Raw genomic sequence first — 23028 nt, forward strand, 5'->3', positions numbered from 1 at the left:
TTTTTAGTGTTCTTTGTATATTTCGGATAGCAGTCCTTTATCAGATGTGTCTTTTGTAAATATTTTCTCTCAACCTTTGGCTTGTCTTTATTCTCCCATTTTTTGAGACCAAATAGTTTTGTAGAAAAAGTGAAACTACAAACATCGTGAATGCCAAATCTGTAGAGAGCATTTCTTGGATGCTGTGAGGGAAAAGGTAGAAGGACTTGTGTTGATGCCTTGAAGAAAAATGCAAATTAACATGAAAAGTAGAGAGTAATGGTTGTGTTTAATTCTGTGTCAATGCCATAGTATATTCAGAGTTCACAATTTAAGTAAGATGGAGGTGGATTGAGGTGAAAGCAGGAATCTTTGTAGAAGTTGAACTTAATCTGGCCTTGAAAGCTAGTTGGATCTTCAGCAATAAGAAGGGCAAGAAATAACACTCCAGCTGAGAAACAAAATTCAGTTATAAAAATTTCAGTTTACATTGTAGAGGAAAAAAACACTGGTTATACTTTAGATTTAGATTCTGAATATTCTCAGATCTGTGCAATTGGGCTTTCTTTACCTGGAGTAACAAGGCTATAAATCCTTCATAGTTCCAAGTCGTTCTGTTTGTAGCAGATGCCTGGCTTGAGTGTTTTACACAATATGTAGAAAGAACAAATTAGCCCAGTATATTTGCACTGAGATAAGTGTACTATAACGTTTTTCAAATATTCAGGTTGCCATTTTAAAAATATATTACATAAGGTATATTTTTAAAACCTATGGAATATTTGCCATATACTTTATTAGGTAATTCCACCTTGTTAATGATTTGAACTGTAAAAATATGCTGGTCTTTAAATTTTGAGTTCACTTTTAATATCAGTGAGATATTCTAGTTTTATTATCACTCCTCTGATTATACAGTTATAATATATTAGTGTGATCCTTAATGCATGCACCACATGTTATCATTGCAAGAAGGCATTTTTGAACACTACTGACTTAAAATTTCCCGCTGTAAAGGTCTTTCAAAAGCATTTTATAGTGTTAATAGATTTGAGGATAGCTGCTGCTGTTTATAGATATTATTATCTATTTAGCTGGAGCTATGTTTGTAAGTTATCGTGTGTGAAATCTGCATTATTAATCTGGACTTGTAAGGATTGATTTCTGTACCACTTCAGATTCAGTTGCAAGTGACTGAAACTCAGATTTAAGCACAAATAAATAAATAAAAAGGTGGAGAGAGTAGAGGATGTATGGTATCACACAGCTGAAGTGTCCGTGGGTTAATTTCAGGCACAGCTGAATCTGGATGCTCAGATAATGTTATCAGAACTGTTTCTATTCTGCTTAGCTCTGTTGGATTCAACTTGATTTCAGTTACAGGCAAGCTTTCATCACCTAGAGGTCAAGTTGAGGCACACACACCTATGGCAGAGAAGGTTGATGCCCACAAGAGTGGCACTTTCACCTGGTGAAGCAGGGTCTGTTTCTGAAAGTAAAATAATTGGGCTGATAAAGAAGTAGGAGATACCACAGCAAGACCCATGGTTGGTCTTGGACACAAATATCAAAGTTTGTGAAAATTATCTTCATGGGCATTCATCTTTTATGCATCAGGAAGTTATAAGCTTAACAGATAATTAGGAGGAAACCTGGTTCTTTTTTCCTAAACCAAAACCAGATGCTATCTTAAGACTCACAGACAATTTATAAACTAATTCTAAAGCATGTTGTCTTATAAATAACACCCCTAGGCTCAAAAATATTTTGTATAGTCCTGGTTGGGCAAGTCAATTAAACATATCTATCCCTTAGTTTCTTTGTTTATAGAATACTAATGCAGTTAGACTGACTAAGCTCTGAAGTCATTTCCATTTCTAAAAATATGTTATTTGATGATTCTCTTGCAAAATTGATTACAGGTTGGTTTTTCTTTTGGAATATAGTTATTGAGTGGAAACAGTAACTGCTCTTGAAAAGCTAAATTTAGGAAAACGTTCTACAATGATGGAAATGTTCCATGTGGCTATTGAGCGCTTAAAATGGGACGGATTTGACTGAGGAAATGAATTTTTAATTTAAGTTAATTTTAATTAATTTTGGGTTAAAATCGCTACAGCTCTAGAATTATCAATTCATTTAAACAGTTGAAATTAAAAATAAAACAAAGTGTAAAAGCCTGTGCAATGAATTTCAAAGGAGCCATTTCTCCCTTTCTTTTCAGTCTCCTGCACATAGCTACTCAAGCTACGACTCTGGCAAAAATGAGAGTGTAGACCGAGGTGCTGAGGACCTCTCCCTGAACAGGGGAGATGAGGATGAAGATGACCATGATGACCATGACGATTCTGAGAAAGTTAACGAGACAGATGGCGTTGAGGCGGAGCGGCTGAAGGCTTTTAATGTGAGTCCTGCCACACTCCCAGTGTGGCTTCGTTTTTACCACTTCACTTTCATGTTGTTGCTTGTTGGTAAATGTGGATATTTTAGAGACATGTTTGTTCAATTTACAGAAGGATTTTAAAAGTACATGAAACACTCTTTGCCAACCAGACACCAGAATTGCTGTGTTTTGTTTAGACTTTTAAAGCCCAATGTGAGCTGAAAACTGGAGTTGTGTTGTGTGAGTATGCATGTTTACCTAGTGGATGAAGGGGGCCTCAGCTTATTCCTCAGAAGAGTATGCCCGTCATCAGTTATTTCTTTTGCTTTCCAAGTTTATGTAATTATGCATGACAAAGAGTCAGTTGTTTGTTTTCAGAGATTAGCACACTGTGCACTGTAGCAATGTAGCAGTCGTATTTATCATTAATAGAGAATTTGATGGGGTGCTTAATTGTCGCAGTCTACTGTTATTTCCTGATTTTTTTCTACATGATAGTCTATACTTTTCTGTCTGTCTGTGTCTGTCTGCTTTTCTCTCTCTCTTTTTCTGTCTCTATTTTTTATCCAACCATTTAGAAAGTCTTTAAAGGGTGTTTGCTTAAAATTTCTGGCTTTCCATTGCAAAGTTCTCCAGTGCATAAACCAGAAAAGAGTATTTTCCTTTCGGTAATCAAGACAGGAAGCTAGGAACAGCAGAGAGCAGCCCTCCAAACCCTTCTCCTCTGTCTCCCTCTTGCCAACAGATGTTTGTCAGGCTGTTTGTAGATGAAAACTTGGACCGAATGGTCCCAATCTCTAAGCAGCCCAAAGAAAAGATCCAGGCTATCATTGACTCATGCAGGCGACAATTCCCTGAGTATCAAGAGCGTGCCAGAAAACGTATACGTACTTACCTCAAGTCCTGCAGGCGGATGAAAAGAAGTGGTTTTGAGATGGTGAGTTTTGAATTAAAACACAGCCCTAGATTCCATCAAAATCCCACATGTAAACCATGACACTATTTTTTTTTTCATCTTAGTGTCTTTTTTATTTTTTCCATAATGTCAGGTCAAAGGGGTTTTTTGTTTGCTTGTTTGTTTTTTTCCCCTCTCCTTTTCATCTTCCTGAAGTATTTATTCCCTTTGTTTATTCAATAAGGAATACCTTGTGTGACTAGTGCTCATGGGCCCACAGGGGACCATATCACAGAAAATGAGGGTGATATGAGTAAAAACCAATGAGAACCAGCATCTCATTCATGTTTGTTTTCTTTCTGTCGCTACTAAAGTGGATGTAAGGTTAATCAAGTCTTGAACTGAAGCACCAGTTGTTGCTCTAGATGGCATGTGAGAATGGCTTTCTCTGGAACAAAAGGAAATGGATGGATCTGTCTAAGTCATATCGTTTTCATACCAACAGTTAACAAATAGCAAATCTTGAAAATAAAGATCAGGGAATGAAAATCCTCATGTGAAAAATAAGGCTTTGTTGTACTCAGTATATTTGTGTGTTTGTGGATGGTAATGTGAGCTTTTATATCCTGCTAGCCTTTATAGATGGATGAGATTATGCCAACATTAGATTACCTATGGGTGGCAATCAGATATTGATGTTTTTTGAACTTTATTCTATTTCACCTTCTCTAATTGTTACATCTAGAAATAGTGCATACATTTACAATGTATTTGTTTTACTTCTTTGTTTTTTATGTATGTGTGCAGAAATCTATTAGAAATTTTCTGAAACCATTTCTTTTTCTCTCTTAGGTCCATAACAGCCAAGACTGTTAGTGTTTGTGATCTGTGTCTCTAATTTATTATGTGTGATGGCATAGGAGTTGGTGTGGATAGGAGAGGTTTCAGAGATGCCATATATGAGAAATAGTTTTTCAGATGTAAATAAAATGATAAATGTAACAAACCCACTGTCTACTATTGATTTTTCTACATTGGCTTATAAAAATCTTTTTGATAGTTTTTAAAAGAAAAATGACTATTCTTATAGAGAGGCAGAGGGCCTAGATGGTAACAAGCACAAGGTTTGGTCCAGAGAGCCTGGTTTGGAGTTCCAGATTGACTGCATTGTACCTGTAGGACCCTGGCAAGGCACTGCAACTGTCTGTGCTCAGATACCTCCTCTGGAGATGATGCTATCTCCTAATGTATAAAGCTGCGAGAATTATATAAATTGTTACATGTAAACCTCTGCAAGCCATTTCTGACACATAGTAACCACTCAATAAATCTTAACTGAAAATATTATTAAATATTGCACATCATATCTTAACTGAAAATATTAGTAATCAAAAGTTATTAATCAAATCAAATCATCTGAAAAAACTTCCCCAAATGTTTGTATGATATAATCGTGGACAGCTCCATTTTAGTATTTGCTTACTTCTCAGATTAACTACATTGAAGTCAGAGGTTGTGGTGCAGGTATTTTAAAATAAAAATGGCATAGTTGTGCTTAATCAAACTAAACTATGACAATAGAGGCAGCATGGTGAAAAAGGAGGGATTGCTTGAAGAAAATAAAGCTATTTTCCTCACTACTGAATCATTTAAGAATTATTATCATCTACCCAATAGGAGAGAGATGACAAAAAGGCTATCTAAAGAGGTGTAAAAACCCAGAATCCTGGCATTGACTGTCTGGTTCAGAACCACTTAGCAGTTGATGAAAATTCCAATTGAAACTAAGTATGTCTCATTCAGAGTGTGATGCACAGTATATACTTTTCTCTTTCAGTAGCAATAAAGATAATAATATGATATATCAAGATTTTTATTTTACCAGCATATGGCATTACTATTTCTACCTAATCTCTTAATATTATTTAGAAATTCTTCTCTTTGGTAAAATTTACCTTATTTTCCATGGTATAATTTTTTTTGTTAATTATTCTTTAAGAGAAAAATCACTGTCATATAGAATTCTTAATTTCTCTGAGGCATATTTGAGACATTCACAGGTTTTTTTGTTAATTGTATTTACTTCAATATGGGCATCTCTTTACTGTAAACCTTGTGCTGTGTATAGAAAAGATCACAAAGTTGACTCAATGAAAGGAGTTTTACAAACTGATCTTGAAGAAAATATGCTGTAAATAAATGTTACTATATTTAACTTTTCATAATTTTCATTCATTCATTTTGTGTTCATTTATTCAATATAGGTATAATGTACAAAGCATTATACAAAGCAGTAAGGAGAAATATAAGAGATGTCTGACCTGTTAATTAGGAAAACATAACGTTCTCTATTGATCCTCATGATTCATTGAGGTGACAAGCTGTGAGAAGTAAAATGCTTAAGTAATAATACAAGGCCTAAAACAATTAAATGCTAAGTGAAGAACATGAATGAAAATTAATATTGTAGTTTAGTGCATTGTTTCAATACATTACTCAGTAATGTACTACTGTAAATAGCAAACTAAATTCAGATCTAGTTGACATTTGGAATTTTTATGTATGTGTTCACTTCATTGTCATGGAGTGTGTGGAGGATTATGTGTCATTTCAACACTCATCCTTATCAATAGCAGACAGGAAAAGGCATGACTAGGACAGATAGTCATTACCGCTAAAGTTGGTACACAAATATTTTTTCCCTCACAGTTTTAGAATTTTATATAATGTCCACAGTTTTTTAAAAATTGAAACATTAAACAAAAATTCTTCCTTCTACTGTGTTTTGTGTAAGTAGACAGGAAGAAAATGGGTCATGTTCATTATGTGATTGTTTTTATATGCAAATCATTCTGTAATACATAAGAAGTCAACAAGGCAACCTAAAGAAGACTTTAATATATTTATAAAATGAAATTGTTAAGTGTAGGATTATTTGGTAGGGGATTCCATTACTATAAAATGAAAATGGCATTCAACAAGCTTAGCTCTTCCAGTTACTTTGGGTGTCTAAGGCAAGAGACTCCTTAAGTAGAATGAAACACAAAATAATGAATTTTCCATTTCATGCTGACTTTGAATTAAAACTTCAAAGAGATATTCCCATAGAAGTGGTTTATCAGAGCATATATTAGTACTATGCTTGAGAGTCTTGTCATTCACCTTGACTAATTTCCTACTGCTGTTAATACAAAACCTATTCATGTTTAATTATTATACATTATCCCTTAAGAATTTACATGCCAACACAAATAGTTTTAATTGACTTCATTTTAATTGGATGCATACAAATATTAGAGTATGTATTTATGCATTGTAATTTTACTGGAATTATCAAGACCCACAGATCTTGATTGCTTAAGCTGCCAAAATTTCTCTGTCATCACTACAAATAGTCTTTATAATACACGAAGCATAGTAACCATATTATACTTTTCTACACATTTTCACCAATTCACTGCTACCAATCATCTCAAATTATAAAATGCTCAGTGTTGCATATAAAAAGGCATGTTTTATGAAAAATAAATCTAATAAGTTTGATCCAGAATACTGTCTTAGTTTTCATTAGATTTGAAGAACCCAGTGAATTAAGCAGCCATTGATTTAATCCTTAGACAAATATACATCAAATTGTTATGGATTCTATTGTGTGGCCGTGACTCTCAAACTACTTCAGCTACTTTTTAAAAAAATGTTTTTTAATGGTTCCAGAAAAGAAGTGTATTTCTCCAAAGTGTGCTGATCCTAAATTCACCAGCACCTATAATAGATAAGATCATAAAAGCAAAGCTTTATGAACAAGGTGGGGCCAGCCCATACCTGAGTATCATCTGTGTTACGTGATATGACTTTTTGTTTTCTGAGTTTGCATTGTTAGAGACTTTTTCACCATGTTGCATATGTTTATATGTATTTTATAAAACTCAAATGAAAATGCTTAGGGGAGATAATCTAAGAGACTTTCAGTCCGTTATTCCTCATGCATCTCAAATTTTGTCACTGTAGCAAGTTAGATCAAGTATCTTAGATATTTGAATTCAATAAACTAAGCCTCTTGAAAAATTACCTATTTACTTGCTTTGTAATATCATGTAATTTACTATGTTTGAAGAAAAAAGTTTCATGCAATTTTTTTGAAGAATTTTGCCAAAGATGTTGTCTGCTAGGCTAGTTAATGTCCACTATAAACGACCTCATTTCATAAACTCCTTTTAGAATGAAATGCAGGCAAAAGATTTTCTCCTGTGGAAACAGAGTGCTTTTACATTTTCTCATCTCTAGAATAATGTAACTTAATACGCTCGCTTTAGTGTCTCACTGCCAGAAAGCTCAGAGCCAGTCTTTCTAACGTCCCAATTATCTTTCTATTTAATTTATTTTAGTGTGCATATTTTCTTTGTGGCTCTGATATCTATTTTAGGGGGAAAAGTGAGATATACATTTTAGAACAAATATGTAAATAATCTAAGTAATTATGGAAACACCGTGCTTCTGTACCATCTTCTAAGCTCTTATTTATAGCATTTCTTTTTAATTACATTTTATAATACCCTCTGCCATAATTTTGATATCTACCTTCTGATCTCACAGCTCTTTCATCAGAAAATACATAATGTTTAGGAAATAGTACCTTTTTGAAGGAATTTGACAATCACATCATTTGCCTCTACTTGTCGAATGCATCCTAAAATAGAGGGATCAGAATTTGTTTTTAATTCACAGCTCCCTTGATATCATAAGCATTGCAAAAGCTACAGTGACACTTGCTATTCATTCCATAGCACATACAAATATTATAAAAAATGAATTCAAGTGCTTCTTTAAACTAAAAATTGGATCAGAAATCTATCCAGTCCTTCCTACAAGATCTTGATTGAAAGCTGTGTGTTACCTGTGCAGCCATATTCTTCACATTATTCTTCACACAACATGAGCACAACTGTGTAGGTTTCTCTCTGTGACCAATTAACTTAAATGATACTAATTAGCAAGCAGGTTTTGTTTGAATTCCCCACCTGCTATTTGTACCAATTTTTGCCCTCTCTTTTCTAGATGTCATCTCCCATCCCCTAGGATACTTTCATACAATCCTCTAAGTTCTTTATTCTTACTATTTCTTTTTAATTACTTCCTATAATACCTATCTTAACACTTTTGATATCTGACCTTCTAAACTCTCACTTCTTTCATTTTTTCAGTTTCATTGATCTATATCTTTATTTCACTTTAGCCGTTATTAGCATGGATATACCTCAGTCTTAGTCATCACTCAAAGAGCCTGCACAAGCCATATTAAAAATTTTCACAATCATCTAAAATTCATCAACTCTCCCCTACTCTCTTTAAAGAGAAGCACCCTGGCCTTATTTGCTCAGGATAACCCTGCTGCCTCTGCTCCTCTGTCATTGAACCACCATCAGAATGTTGCTTCATCAACCATCCCAATTCTTTCACATTTTCAGTTTTCCTTCTTTACTGAAAGAGAGGAAAATTTCTTCCCTTCTGCCTTAAAAAAAGTCCCCAGATTCTAAGGAAATATTTGATCTCTTAATTCCTCTTCTACAATCCGAGTCCATCTATCTTTGCCAGATTTATTGCAAGATTATTTTACACTCACAGATCACACCTGCTACCACCAACTCCCTTGGTAGTCCCTTGCCTTCAGACTCTGGTTCTCACCGCTATATTGAATTAGTTCTTGTGAAGATCACACAATTACCTTTGCACCAAATCTAAAAATTGCATCCTCAACTAAATCATCCCCATTTTCTTGAGACTCTTGCTGTTTCTATCCCTCCTCATTTACCTTCTCTTGCTTTGGGGCACCTCCTAAGGTTCTGTGCTTGGCCATGTACTGTGTATTACCCCATCCACAGCTGCAGAGGTCTGCTCTTATATAGTACTCTACTCTCAAAGTGGAATCCAAGTCGTCTACAAGGCCTTGATATTTCATTCCAAATGTCAGACAGATACTACACAGCTGTGTTGTTTTATATATATACACACACACAGACACACACACATATATACGTGTATGTATATGTGTGTTGTTATAGTCTCACTGAACTCTTTACATTCTCCATAACCCATTTTCTCCAATGCTCTTGCACCTCATTTACCAAATCACTGGTAAGTTCCTCTTGGCTTGCCTATTTCTTGTAATAGCACTTCTATTGTCATTTATACCTTTGTTCATAAACTTAGAATGAGATTTGATTCTTTCTTACACTTATGGCCTGCATTCTACCACTCACTGAATTCTGTTTATTCTTCCTTTGCCACGCTTTTCAAATCAGTCCCATAATTTTGAATTTTATCTGCTATCATTTTAGTTTTAGCCCTTCATACTTTATACCTGTACTCACATAATCCTTCTATGTCAACTCCCTATTTCCATCTTGTGCTCCCTTCTACTTTCTATTCCTAGACAGAGACAGCACTAGAGTTTGTGCCTGAAGATTATAAAATTTGAGGCCTTTTTTTTGAAAGAAAAGTAATACAAAATTAGCAAAAAATTAGGTAGAAAGATGAGTATTTATTTACAGTTAGAAAAGGTAGCACATACCAAACATTTTCAAAAACAGAGAAGTGAAGATTCAAACACTTTTCTTCTGACATCTCTTTAGACGATTTTCAGATCCACTTCTGTATACCTACTTCCTGATTTTAACTTGGCTTCCCCTTCCTATCTTACAACATCCGGAAACTTCAGGAGTCCCATCCAGTTGTGGGACCCTGGTCCCTAAACTTCATTTGTTTTATGATAAATCTACCTTTACTCCTGGAGTAATCTTCCTCAATTCTGGCTTTGATCGTGTCAAACTTTTACCATCTGTGAACAAATTCTAAATTTCTAAATAGTATGGCCTTCTGAAACTGAGAAACCTAGGTTCATTTCCTGGCTTAGTTCAATTCCCGTACAAATTTATGTGATGTTTTTCTCTCCATTTTTCTAAAGAAGAGGGCTATTGGGGTATTATATATGATCATGTGTATAAAATGTTTAGCTTATAATCTGGTACCTTTCTACCCTTTTTTCTAATATGCTCAATTATTTCCTTTAACACCTTAAGCCATCACGTGGTACTACTGCTCTTTCTCTCAATATGTGCTCTCTTGGTCCACTGATTTGTCCTGACTCAGGGATTATGGGTGCTATTCTCTCATTATTTACTAAATCTATTAAAGTTGAAGAGTAACTAAAGTGTAAAGAATATAGCCAACATAATTGTCAGAATTGCTCATCATTGGATCCTTTAGTTTTAGCAAAATGTTGACCTGAGCCTCATGAAACCCCATACACACCCCACTCACCTTCCTTCTACAAATACATACAAATCCTGAGTAAAATATAACAAATTTTTAAAGACATAGCTAAGCTCAAAAGGAAGAAAAGAATATCTTTGGACATGAAATTAACAGAAAACTCATACCCAGAGTTGAAAGCTCTTAATTTGATTGGATAACAGACTAGGAAGGTAGAAAGAGTGCATGTAGGCCCAAACACATCAGGGCTGGGGTCTGAATGCCCAATCACATTCAGGAGATGTGGATTTTGGTTTGTGACTAGTCAGGAACATGAACTGACGTTCATGTTCTGATGTAGTAAAGCTGGGACCCTGGAAGGGCTACTCCCCCATTAAAAGGGAATTATAAACACAACTTTTAGAAGTAAAATGACAGGAATTTTAAGCATTGAAATTAAAACTTTACTAGATGAGTTAAATAGAAGATAAGATTCAGCCAAAGAGAAAATTGATAAACTGGAAGATAAAACTACAGAAATTACACACAGAAAGAAAAAAAGAGAAGGAAAATATGCAAAAGATGTCAACTTGGAGAACAGAATGATGAAAATGGATCTAACAGACATTCCAAAGGAGAAATTAGAACAAGGACAACATTCAAACAGAAGAGGAGGGAAAAGTTTTCAGAACTCATTAGACCATGAGTCCTAAGAACAGAGAAATAGACCAGTCCTAAGCAGTAGAAATAAAAACAAATCCACACTGGGGCTGGCCCCGTGGCCGAGTGGTTAAGTTCGCACGCTCCGCTGCAGGCGGCCCAGTGTTTCGTTGGTTCGAATCCTGGGCGCGGACATAGCACTGCTCATCAAACCACGCTGAGGCAGGTCCCACATGCCACAACTAGAAGGACCCACAACGAAGAATATACAACTATGTACCGGGGGGCTTTGGGGAGAAAAAGGAAAAAAATAATAAAATCTTTAAAAAAAAAAGAGAGACAAATCCACACTTACATACATCATAGTAAAACTGCAGCAGACGCAAGAAATTCTTAAATGTCACCACGAAGAAACAACAAATTTTCTAAAACAGGAGAACAGACTGAACTTACTTCTTGCCCTCAAAATAGATGTCAGAAGACAATCTTCAAAGTAATAAGAAAAAAATCTTCAAATTTTTTAGAGAAACTACTTTTAATCTACAAATCAGTGCCCAGCTAAACTCTACTTCCAGAATGAGAAGGAAAGATACTTCAGACAGCTCCTGAGGTTACCGCTCACAGGCCATCTCTGGATGAACTAAAATGCCCTCAAAGAAGAAGGAAACTGAACCCAGAGGAAACGATGGAAAATTAGCAGCATGGTGAGCAAATCTGAAGAAAAGCACCCTGATGCCGTAGTCAGTGGATCTTGGTTCTTATCCATGCTTTACCAGTTGTTACTCGTGGACCTGTATCCCTGAGATTTAGTTTGCTCATGGGAAAAATGGAAACAAATGGCACTTATCTTACACATGAAAACCAACAGCGCTTAAAATAACAAATGGAAAAACTCCTATATAGCATGTACCCGGTATCTGAGGGACATGATAAAATGCCAGCTAATCTGAAATTGCATTCCCTGGCTCCCTTTGCTGGGAAACCTTTGCTGTCTGAATCTGTTGAACTACTCGGAGGACTTAATCAACTATGTCTTTATTTGCTAAAACTTCACTTCTAGCAAAGAGCAGCCTCAAATCTCTCTTTCTTCCGTGTGCAAATTGTACTTTGTGGTACCTCTTTTGTAGTTTTCTTTTACCCTGTCTTATATTACTGTTATTTATATCTGGGCCTTAGCTCCCTAATAAGAAGTTCTGTTCCTTGAGTATTATGCTTCTTAACTCATTCATCTCTGTATCACCCGCTGTGTCTTATATAGTGGAATTAGTTGCTCATGAGAGCTGCTCAGTACATGTTCAATTCAATTGAATTAAAATTGTTGAATGAAAGATGAGTGGATGAATGGACCTTTACTAATGTGTTACTTTACGGTAGAAGTTAGTTGGGAGATAAGCTAATTTTTATTGTGTGCTATGTGTTTCACAGTATTCTGCAATTAGTATTTCAGTGTTAAAAGCTACAGCTAACTGAAAATCTAGCTTAATGTATTTTAAATCTTTAGGGAGTTTTTTTGTTTTCCCAAGACAGTTATATAACATGTAATTTTAACTCTCTTTTTAACTCTTGAAACACTATTTTTAAAATATTTTCATCTGTTTGACAACTAGTGTGAATAGATTGTGATATTAATTGTATGAATAGAATTTGTGTATAGTTTTAGCTTTCATAAGTAAGCTATAGGGAAAAAGATACTGTGATCCACAATAATCATAAGTATATATAATCACTAATTTTCAGAATTAAAAGATGTTTCCTAGTAGAGATTTAAATAGTCAGTTAGAAATGTAATAAATGCCATTTTAGTTGGTAATTTTATCTTGTCTTGATCAGAGACACTGTCAGATGACATTAGCTGAACTGGGCTTCTATGTAGCAACTATAAGACATTAATTCCTCATGTATTTGTGAAAGATCATTATTAAAGGCCAATAATATTCTAAAATTAAGGCCAAAGTATAGACCATTAATTCATAGTAAAATATATATAATCAAAGCCTAGATGAAGGTTAATTAACATTTTTGTTAAAAGCATTTTCAACCTCCTTTTAAATTAGTCAAGAGAATTTTCTCAAGAAACTGGATAGTCTAAGCATTGACACATAGCTGGGTCCCTGAGGTCAAATGTTAGGGCTTTGCCAGTTTCCTATTTCTTACCTGTGCCTCTCTTGTGTATTCACTTGCCTGTCAGACAGGTCCTTGCTACCTGTTGGGAAGTGTTGCCATCCACAGCCCTAAGCCTCTATTGTTAAAATTCACAATCCAAGAGGAATCTTCCAACTCCAGGTCCCTGTATCCATGACAGGACTTTGATTGGCCCTATTTGAATCATATGTCCATCTCTTGGATCAGTCACTGGGAACAAGAGAATGAGCTCCCATGATTTTCCAGGCCTGTCATGTGTTGGGTCAGGTCAACTGGCACTTTGCCTATCATTTCCACCAAAACTACATAGAATGGGATAAGGACTGTTGTCCACATCTACAGCCCGTTTCTGAAGTCTTGGATCATCTATGGTTCAGAATTCAGAACTTTTCAGATTTTAGGAACATGATAGAGTACATAATCTGTTTATTGCATAACACTCACAGTGGGGTCTGGGAAAATACTCCATATACAAATATATTATTATTTCTGCCACAAAGATGTTTTAGCTTTCATAAGTAAGCTATATTATTTCTGCCACAAAACATATAAATATTCACAGGAAGTAGGAAGAAGAAAGACTATAACTATTCTCATGTCAGTTTTTTTCTGCCAATTTAGTTTGCCCCCAAGTTTTTGAAAAATATTTTCTTTTGTACAATATTACGATTTCAGAATTGCTAAGAAAATGTTCTATCTGTAATAAACATACTTTATTACATGTATTATATCCTATGTCCTAAGCAGTGTATTAGCTTGTAAAGTAAACTCTATAATGGCAGAAACAGTATTGATCTTGGTTATCTCCGTATCTCTGGACTTGGCACAATTCTTGACAGATAGAAAGTGCTCATTAAATATGTATGTTGAATAAGCAAATGAAGATATCCGTGACTTTATGTACATTACTTTATGGAATTCTAACAACTGCCCCGTTATATAGAGATTGTTTTTCCTGTTCATAACTCACTGAATGAATCTCGGTTTTGCCATTTATAAAAATAGAAATTATGATACTGGGCAGGATGAGTGAAGCTCAGAGAGGTTAAATAGCAAAAGCAATCAGACAGATTGTAAGTAGTTGATTACATAATAATATCCAGATCGTCTGACTTAGTTGCCAAACTATTACTTTATTCCACTGATGTCTACAGATGAAGCTACCTGGTTAATAGACAGGATTCCTTAAGAGCGGAACTTTCTACATAGCCTGTAACAATTATCCCTTTAGGAGTACGTATACCATTTGGGGAAGATAGGATATGCAGATCATCTAAACTGAAGAATTCTTAAATTATTTATTTTATAAAGTAACAAGATTAGGAGAAATAATCTTAATTTAGGACCCTGTCTAAACTCTGACTACTGAATCGTTGGCTTTAATTATTTTGAAAGAGTTCTTTCTACTTAAAATCTTGGGTGGATGTCACAGTTGCTCCCAATCTGGCCTTGTCTAATACTCATTTAAGTTATAGTTAGACACTAGAGTCTGGAGAGCATCGCCATATTAACCCATGAACAGAATCTTACATTCTTGATTTCTTTTTACTTTTTTATAATTGTAAAAAACCCTGAAGCATCTTAAATGTACAGCAGAAGTTCAGAGGACTCTAACATTGTTTAGTTTATGGTTTTAAGACCAAAAATTGGAATAGTTTGTTGGCATGGTGGTAAATTTTACATGTATGTATAAGGAAAGCCGCATTTACATTGTGCCAACAGCAATCACATCTTAAGTCCCCAATTAAAATGTGACTTTTTAAACTCCAAAAGCTTCATGTGACAGTTTAGCCATCTGTTTAATGAAACAACCACTGATTTGGGCATAGATAATTATCATGATAAGAACAGTGCAGGGAAAAGATCAACTCATCCCAGTTGAGAATGACAGTTAATTATGAAGAGATAATTAGTGAGGAGTGGTTAGCATTATCTCATATCCAGGGAAAAAAATAGGCAACAAATCTTCTCAACCCTGGTATAAATCATGTAGAATATATGGTTATAAACATTTTGGGATCATTTTAAAATGTTCTTTTAAGATATATACCAAATAGTATGTTTCCTGAGCTATATTCAACCAAAAGAAGTGTTGTTTTTCATAAATTATCTATTGAATTCTTTACATTTAATTTTTTTGTCAAAATATTCTTATCTCAGCTTATTACATGGAAGCTTTTGTGTTTTATGGCCACCCTTACTGATGTAAGAGGGAATCTTCAGGGCTCGTCCCTGAGGAAATCCCTGACAACAGCCCTTAACACGCACTGCTGATTATCCTCCGGGAAGACCCTAACACAGTGACAGCAGAATAAGCACTTGGCTATCAAATGTGCTGAGGGAAAGAAGAATTCTGAAAAGATGGTTCCCAGAACTGACACTGAATAATAGTTTTAAATTTCTCTATGATAAAATTGCTTTTATAAGGAGCAAAATTTATTAATTTCCTTCTCGCTATCTTGGGATAAGTACTTTTGAGCTATGAAATAAATAAAAGCCAAACAGTGGAAGAAAAATAAGCAAAAGTGTTTTATACTTAATATCTTACAACCAAACGCAGCATACTTGAGCTCTGTGTGTATTGAGGAGCATTGACATTTGTTATTGGCTCATCAATATCAGAACCAAGAGGATCTGTGGGAGAATTGCCTCACAGGAGAGAAGGAACCTCTCCACTTGGCACCTTTTCTTTTTGGGCATGAAACTAAGCTTTCTCATGTTTCATGTACAGTAATTTCTTGGCACTTCTGGTTGCTCCAACAGAAAAGTCTTGTGAATTTAGATTGCATCAGTTTAGAACATGTGACAGAACTTAGATATCATACATTTTATCTTTGTGCTATTAATGAAAAACAGTTTTAAAGAATTAATAGAAAAATATATTAGGAGAATTTCAATCACTTTAAGAGAAGAATTTTAGGGAGATCCTAATATATTCTTTGCTCAAATGCAAAATGGAGTTAGCTGTCTATGGATTCCTCTGCAAGAATGGGTAGTATTTAAGAGCTCTAGCTCTGTTTGAGCTCACTGAGGCCTTGGTTGTAAAATGAGAATAAATCTTTACTAGGGATTATTATTCCTGGTTTATCGTCAGACTTCGATTTGAATCCAGGTGTTTCCACATACATAGCTGTGTGATTTGGGGCAGGTTATTTAATGTCTCAGAACTTCAATTTATTTTTCTCTAAAACCTGAGTAATATAAGTACCTTTCTCAAGGGTTGTTTGGAAGACTAAATTAGATAATGATTCTAAGCTTTTTGAATTAATGCCTGCACATCCTTTGCACTCAATATAAGTTAGGTAGTATTAATATTTATCATAAAATCAAATTAGGATGGTACTGGTTTTCTACTTGGAAGTATATATTTCATTATATATGTGAGATATAGTAACTTTCTGGAAAATACATATATACTTTTTAACCTGTAATATAGATTTTATTAATTCATTCTGCCCTTCTCTCCAATGAGCTAGAATCCATTATTATGATTGTAATACATACATATAAAGGGCTATCTTTAATCTGCTTGTTTTTGAGTTGAGCACAATAGTTTGTATGTAAGGATTTTTTTCTAGACTATTTTACATTAATGATAAATTATGTAAAACTACTTAGTGTACAACAGAACTTGGGAGAGTAAAAGAGTTGAGAATGAGGAGACATGAAACCTGGGTTCTATATTGAGCTCAGTTTGTCCTTTGGCAAATTAATTAATCTATCTGGGTTACAGTTCCTTCAAACTGTAGAGAAGAAATTTGTACTGAATGATTTCTATGGCCATTTATGGTTACCAAATTATGATTCTACAATAAACTCAGAACAACACTATTTTCAAAATTATATTATTTAACGTCTGGCAATGTTGAACCATATATCTTTGCTTCTTTTTATTTTTCCTACTTAATAGGAAACAGTGCATGATTGCTGGATTTTGAAGTTGATTTTTTTCCAAAATCTTGAAATATTATGTTATCCAGTCACTTAAAAAATATCCAGCCCCCTCAGCCAGGACATTATTCTAGTTTCTGAGAAGGGCAATTTAATATATCTGGGTAAGACCCAACTCTCTCTATCATTTTCTCTGAAAAGAAAATTACATCAATTATCATGCATAGCAACTTTTACTGTTCTAGTAAAAATCATTTCCCACTTTGTTTTTAAAAATTAAGAAGGAATTTGAAAGGAAATGCTACTAACTAATTTAAATTGAAGGCCTATTTTAGCTTTTGTTCTCTCTTCAGCATACTTTTCTGTGTTGAAGGAACTTGTGTGTTTATTACTGTAATTTAATCAGTTTCATAAAAATTCCATATTATATATTTTATATACACAATTCCAAAATTACATGTGCTTACTTTTGAATGGAGATATTTGATAAAGAGAGAAAAATAAAGTTAATGAAGAACAGAATTATATCTCTCTGAATTTCATGTGGCCATCAATAATTGGATCAAGAAAGGGAAGCTGTTGATGTTTTACTGAAACTCTGTTAATTCAGTTCCTAGAACCAAAGGGTCTAATAATAAAGTTAATAAAGGTGTGTGATCTCTTACTTCTATTTGAACAATGCCAGCAACAATCAAATAAATATTTTCTTTTTTCGTAATAGAATGTTCTTATTCCCATTATTCCTATAACACCTTTGCCTAAAAACATAATTCAGTTGAGAAGGACATCATGTTTACCTAATTTACATGTGGTTTAGATGATAATTTTGAGCCGTGAAGTAGCCATCTTTTAATAAGACACTGATTTTGTAGATTAATATATTTTTGGTTCTTGGCTAGACTCTTATCCATATTGTATTTCTCTGAAATACAGAATGAAACTTAGAGAAGCAATATGAGTTTTGAAATTATATTTATGTCTTTATGATACTTTTTCCGTTTTTTCGATTTCCCTTCTTTGACCCTCTTCTCAGTACACAGTCCTGGCTTTCTAATTTCTTTCTCAAAACTCTTCTGCTGCATTTTCCCTGCTACCTCAGGGGCTATTCTCTTCTCTTTCTTTTGCAGAAATAGCGTTCCAGACATTCTAATGCTTTATTGTCAAAGTTGTCTAGCCATCATTTCAGACATCTCACTGGGCTAGCAGGTGGAGCCTGTACCCTACACCTTTTTCCCTTTGCCTACAGAGGGTACTTTGCAGGTGGAAGCATCAGGAAGGCTGCTGAGGCAGTCACAGAAATTGCTTTCTAGTTCAAGCAAGGTCAGAGTCTGGTCTCTTTCTACACCACACAAATTCCACTGAAGAGTGTCCGTTAAAACATTGAATTTGGCTACTCTAGAATATTGAGACATAAACCCTATGCTTCAATTTGTTAAAGCACGTTTTACATGCCAGAGTTAGCAAAATTAATCAAGTGCTATCAAGGCATACTCATATTCATTTATAAAAGTAAAAAAAATCAGACTTCTATTAGTTCAGAGGCTTCTAATAAATGGCATCCCCACATATTTTAGATTGGGGCTTTGAAAACCCTGAGGTGGCATGCCACTATGTATGCTAGATTCCCAAAAGATATTTTATTTCATAATTTCATATTTTGCTATCTCGACTGGTTTAATTTTCATGTTATTTCTTATCTATCATTTGCTTATCTTAATTAAAAAACTGTTCAATATCATTAAGTACTTCATCTTTCAGTTAGATGATTTTGCATATAATTATGGGAAAAGAGAATGGAAAACTTTTCTGATTATCACAAATGATATGGAGAGCTGCAAACAATTTGTAGTTAATTAGGAGCTTAGTTGGGGGGTTAATTAATTTCTATGTGGGCTACATAGGAGATGGATTTTCAACATGTACCTATTAAATTAGTAATATTAACACATTTGTAAATAAAACGTAGGCACGCACATATTTCACATCTAAAACATCAAATTTTTGTTATATCAGAATTGTTCTAGGACTGACTTTTTAGTTTGCATTTAAACTAAAGTACTTTTAAAGGATTTTAATCACATCAATTGTGTCACAACTTAGACTTTAAATATTCATATATTTCATATCAAGATTATTTGACATGGTCTGAATGTCTGTCAGTTTTTCCAACTATGTTTCAGCCCTGTCACTTGTTTTTGTTTTGTTTTGCTGTGCATCGTCATGTGTTATAAGAGAATTAAAGGATTTGTTTTATTTGCAAAACCTAGTCAGCAATTTTGCCACTGCCTGTTCGAACTCCAGCTTAATGGGCCAGACTAAATACTTGTGACAATGGAGCTATGAGAATGAATGATGGATCCGTGTAGCCGCTATAGCTTTAACCTCTAACTAGTTTCATTTTTCATCTTTGCAATTTCCATTTCCTCTTTTTATTGAAATGAGTTCAGTTGAAATAAATGGATACTCCTGCACATCCTGTGAGCTCTTCTGAGAATAGCATTGGTCTGTTAACGATACTGTTAATAATTTTTTCATATTTTTTCTCTCTCTTTTTTTTTAGTCTCGACCTATTCCTTCTCACCTTACTTCAGCAGTTGCAGAGAGTATCTTGGCTTCAGCCTGTGAGAGTGAGAGTAGAAATGCTGCCAAGAGGATGCGTCTGGATAGACAACAGGTACTGAGCAGGCTTGGGGTCTGGTGTACACTAGTTATAGGAAATACAGTTAATTTTGTCTGGTTTATGTAGAAGAGCAAAAAATTTGAATGGTTTTGAAGTACACAAATATATTGTCTTTGCGTCTTTATGATGTGAATTTAAACTTGAAAATGCATGTTCATGAGATCGATGGAGATCCAACAACAAAAAATTTCTGTGGTGGAAAACGGGACAATTATTAAAATTGAGTCATAATTCTGTTTAGTATCCGATTTGAAGGCTAGTTACTTATTTTAATAAGTAGTTCCAACTGATCATTTACAATAGTTTTATAAATTTACTTGATCATTTATGATAGTGACCCAATTGTGTTCATTTTGAATGAAAATGAACCTCTCTTTAATTTCCTCTGGTCATTCTACTGCTAGATGTCAGTAGATTGTGCTGGGAATAGTGAAAGCACATCATAACTTTGAAAGACTAGAAAGCCACAAAATGGGGGTATAAAATAAGGAAACTCTGTGTCCTGGGTTTGCTTCCTCATTAATGAATCATTTACTGTATCCCTATGAAGCATCATCTTTCTGCCTCTTCCCTAAGGATGTATGTCTTTGTGGTGTGGATGTGTGTATTTTTAGTGCCTTGTTCACTGATGTTTCACTCAGTTTTTCCTCTGGTTTATCTGCATCTGTCTGTCTCCTCTCCTGATGTCTGAAATGCCTTTTCTGTTTTCCTTTTCTCTCTAGCCCTCTGTGTTAATATCTATAAGAAATAACTAAATTATAATATATAAAATTAAACATTATAGATAAAAGTATGCTGTAGTCTGACTTTCAAGTTATTTTCACAACAAATAATCTGGGTGCTTCCTATTTCTAATTGAGGTTGGGATGAGACGATTAAATTCTTAGCCCACTTTTGCTTTTCCTGTGAGCCAATGAGCTTCAAAGAAAATTTTTAAAAATTTCTTCCATTCCAGTCTTAGAATATTTAAAACGTTTCAGAATGGCATTATAATGTATTTATTATTAATATGGCATGTGCTAATAATTCTAAACAATGCAAACGATGAAGCCTTTAGTTAAATAAACAATATAGTAGTAGCCTCCGATAAAATGTATATGAAAGTGCTGATTTTGAATTTGCTCATTATTCTTTGCCAACAGTATACATTCACATACACATCCTCGGTTGAGACTTCTGTCATTATAATCCTAAAATTTATCTTACTTAAAATGAGTTACAGCACTATATACAATACCATCTAGCATAGTCATTAAGATTACACATTCTGGAGTTAAATACATCTGGTTTTGATTCTCAGCTTACTAATTGTGTGACCTTCAGAAAGCTATTCCACTTCTCTGTGCCTCAGTTTCTTGGTATGCAAGATAACAACAACAACAGTACTAATCCTACAGGGTTGTTGTGAGAACTCTAAGTGACAGATGTATGTTGCGTACTTAGCGTTTTGCCTGGCACGTAGTAAGCATCAATAAATTCAGCCTAGAAAAGGAGATTTTTAACTGATGTTCTATCTTTTCTGTTATTGCCTTGGTATCAGTAAAACTAGAAAGAAGCAATAATAGTACTATCTCAGATATAGGAGTTCTCAAATCAGACTAAGTCTTTTTGAGAAAAGATCATAATCATAGAAATTGGAATGGTAGAATTCTGGGATTGAATGGGCTGTCCTGGTTGTTGTCTTGCCATGTATCCTGCATAGTATCGGTCATATATGGAGTTGGTACAAAAATTAAATGACTGATTCATGTCATGTTCTACCTATGCTATCACTCTATAATATCCCCAGAGCTGGTCATCCACCAATATTTGGTCCAATTAGTTAACTACTGTTGGCCTAATCTGTAAAATAGGCGATACAAATATCAAATTCAGAGATTTATTTTAAGGATTTGATAAAAGAAATTCATATAAAAGTATAGTGCATTTATAAGTTTAAATATTATTAAAGATATATTATATTCACCATTTGCTTGAATACCTCCAGTGATAGGAAAATCTCACCTCCAGTACTAAAGATCTACTATTTACCAAAACACTTGTCCTATTGTCAGAGAGCTATAATCATTTTGATGGTCTTTAATTTGAACTCAAATATGCTTCCTAGAGCTTCTACTCATTAAAGAAAAACTGCTAGCAATAATGAAGAGTGTGACTTTTTACTACTGCCCTGGGAGTAAGGACTAGAATGGGTAGGGACCAATGGTCCTTGACCCTACTTCCCTTATTAACTGTTTCTTTTTTCTCCTCATACATAGTGTTCATTTATTGCAAGGCTCTGTCACCAGGGAATGGGGGATGTCCAATATTGCCCCCACATAAGAATATTCTTTGTAGGCCCTAAAAAGGTTCAGTGCAATTGGGATTTTGGGGGGATATGGAAGAAATGATTAAAAAAAGTACTTTCTATGATTTATTGGAAACCTAATAGGCATTTTATAGACTTTTTTTCATTTGGTATTCTCACCAACTCTGTGAGAACAAGTGTTATTATTCTCATTTACGTATGAGGAAACCGAGGCTTAGAGAAGTGGGATGACTTGTAAATGTCGCCTAGCTACTTGGGCAAATAAGGTATAAGTTTATATTACGTGAGGTTGACACTTGTGATGTCTCCATCATCCTATAGCTTTTCATTGATCATGTTCACAGATGGAAAACCTATGTTCGGGAACAAATTCTTCGGACTCGTAACATTTGTGCCTCTGCCCACAATGTTTTTGACAGTGCAGTTTTTTGTTGAAAAACTATCTGCTTTATTCACAAAGATTTTTGCACTCTTCCATAACTAGCAATCCAGGTTTCCCCAGTAAGCAAGTTATTCCAAGCAGGACAGTTTTGTCTTAATATGAACTTGAAAAAGGTTACAAGCTTCTCAAAGTGTTGCACTTCACCTGGGGAATGGGTTATGCACTAGGCACTGGTTTAGTGTTTAGTTAGCCTTTTAAAATATATTAAACATAGCTATTTTAAAAAAATATCTAAACTATCTTTTCTTACTGTGAATTCTACAGATTCCATTTGGCATGCCACACAAAGATTTCTACCAAATGACTTTGCACTTCCAACCAAAGCATGAAGATGGGGAGAGCCCTCTCTTACTTGAATCTAAACTCTCTTTTTGCCCACGTAGAGAGAGCCAGAGTTCTT

The 23028-nt window shown here is 34.5% G+C and overlaps 1 protein-coding gene across 10 annotated transcripts in view; it reads left to right on the forward strand.

Annotated features, from left to right (window-relative positions):
* The window catches only part of NOL4 (nucleolar protein 4), a 361044-nt gene that overhangs the window by 269031 nt on the left and 68985 nt on the right, over positions 1–23028 (forward strand). For 5 of the 10 annotated variants that reach the window (XM_044774554.2, XM_070513239.1, XM_070513238.1 and 2 more), the window contains 3 exons: positions 2204–2383; positions 3108–3299; positions 19759–19872. In XM_044774554.2, the coding sequence (XP_044630489.1) occupies positions 2204–2383; positions 3108–3299; positions 19759–19872 (486 nt within the window). The remainder of the gene's footprint in view (positions 1–2203; positions 2384–3107; positions 3300–19758; positions 19873–23028) is intronic. The other 5 variants (XM_044774556.2, XM_044774560.2, XM_070513243.1 and 2 more) reach the window with 1 other exon arrangement.

This window comes from Equus asinus, chromosome 7 (assembly GCF_041296235.1).
Source record: "Equus asinus isolate D_3611 breed Donkey chromosome 7, EquAss-T2T_v2, whole genome shotgun sequence".
Lineage (NCBI taxonomy): Eukaryota > Metazoa > Chordata > Mammalia > Perissodactyla > Equidae > Equus > Equus asinus.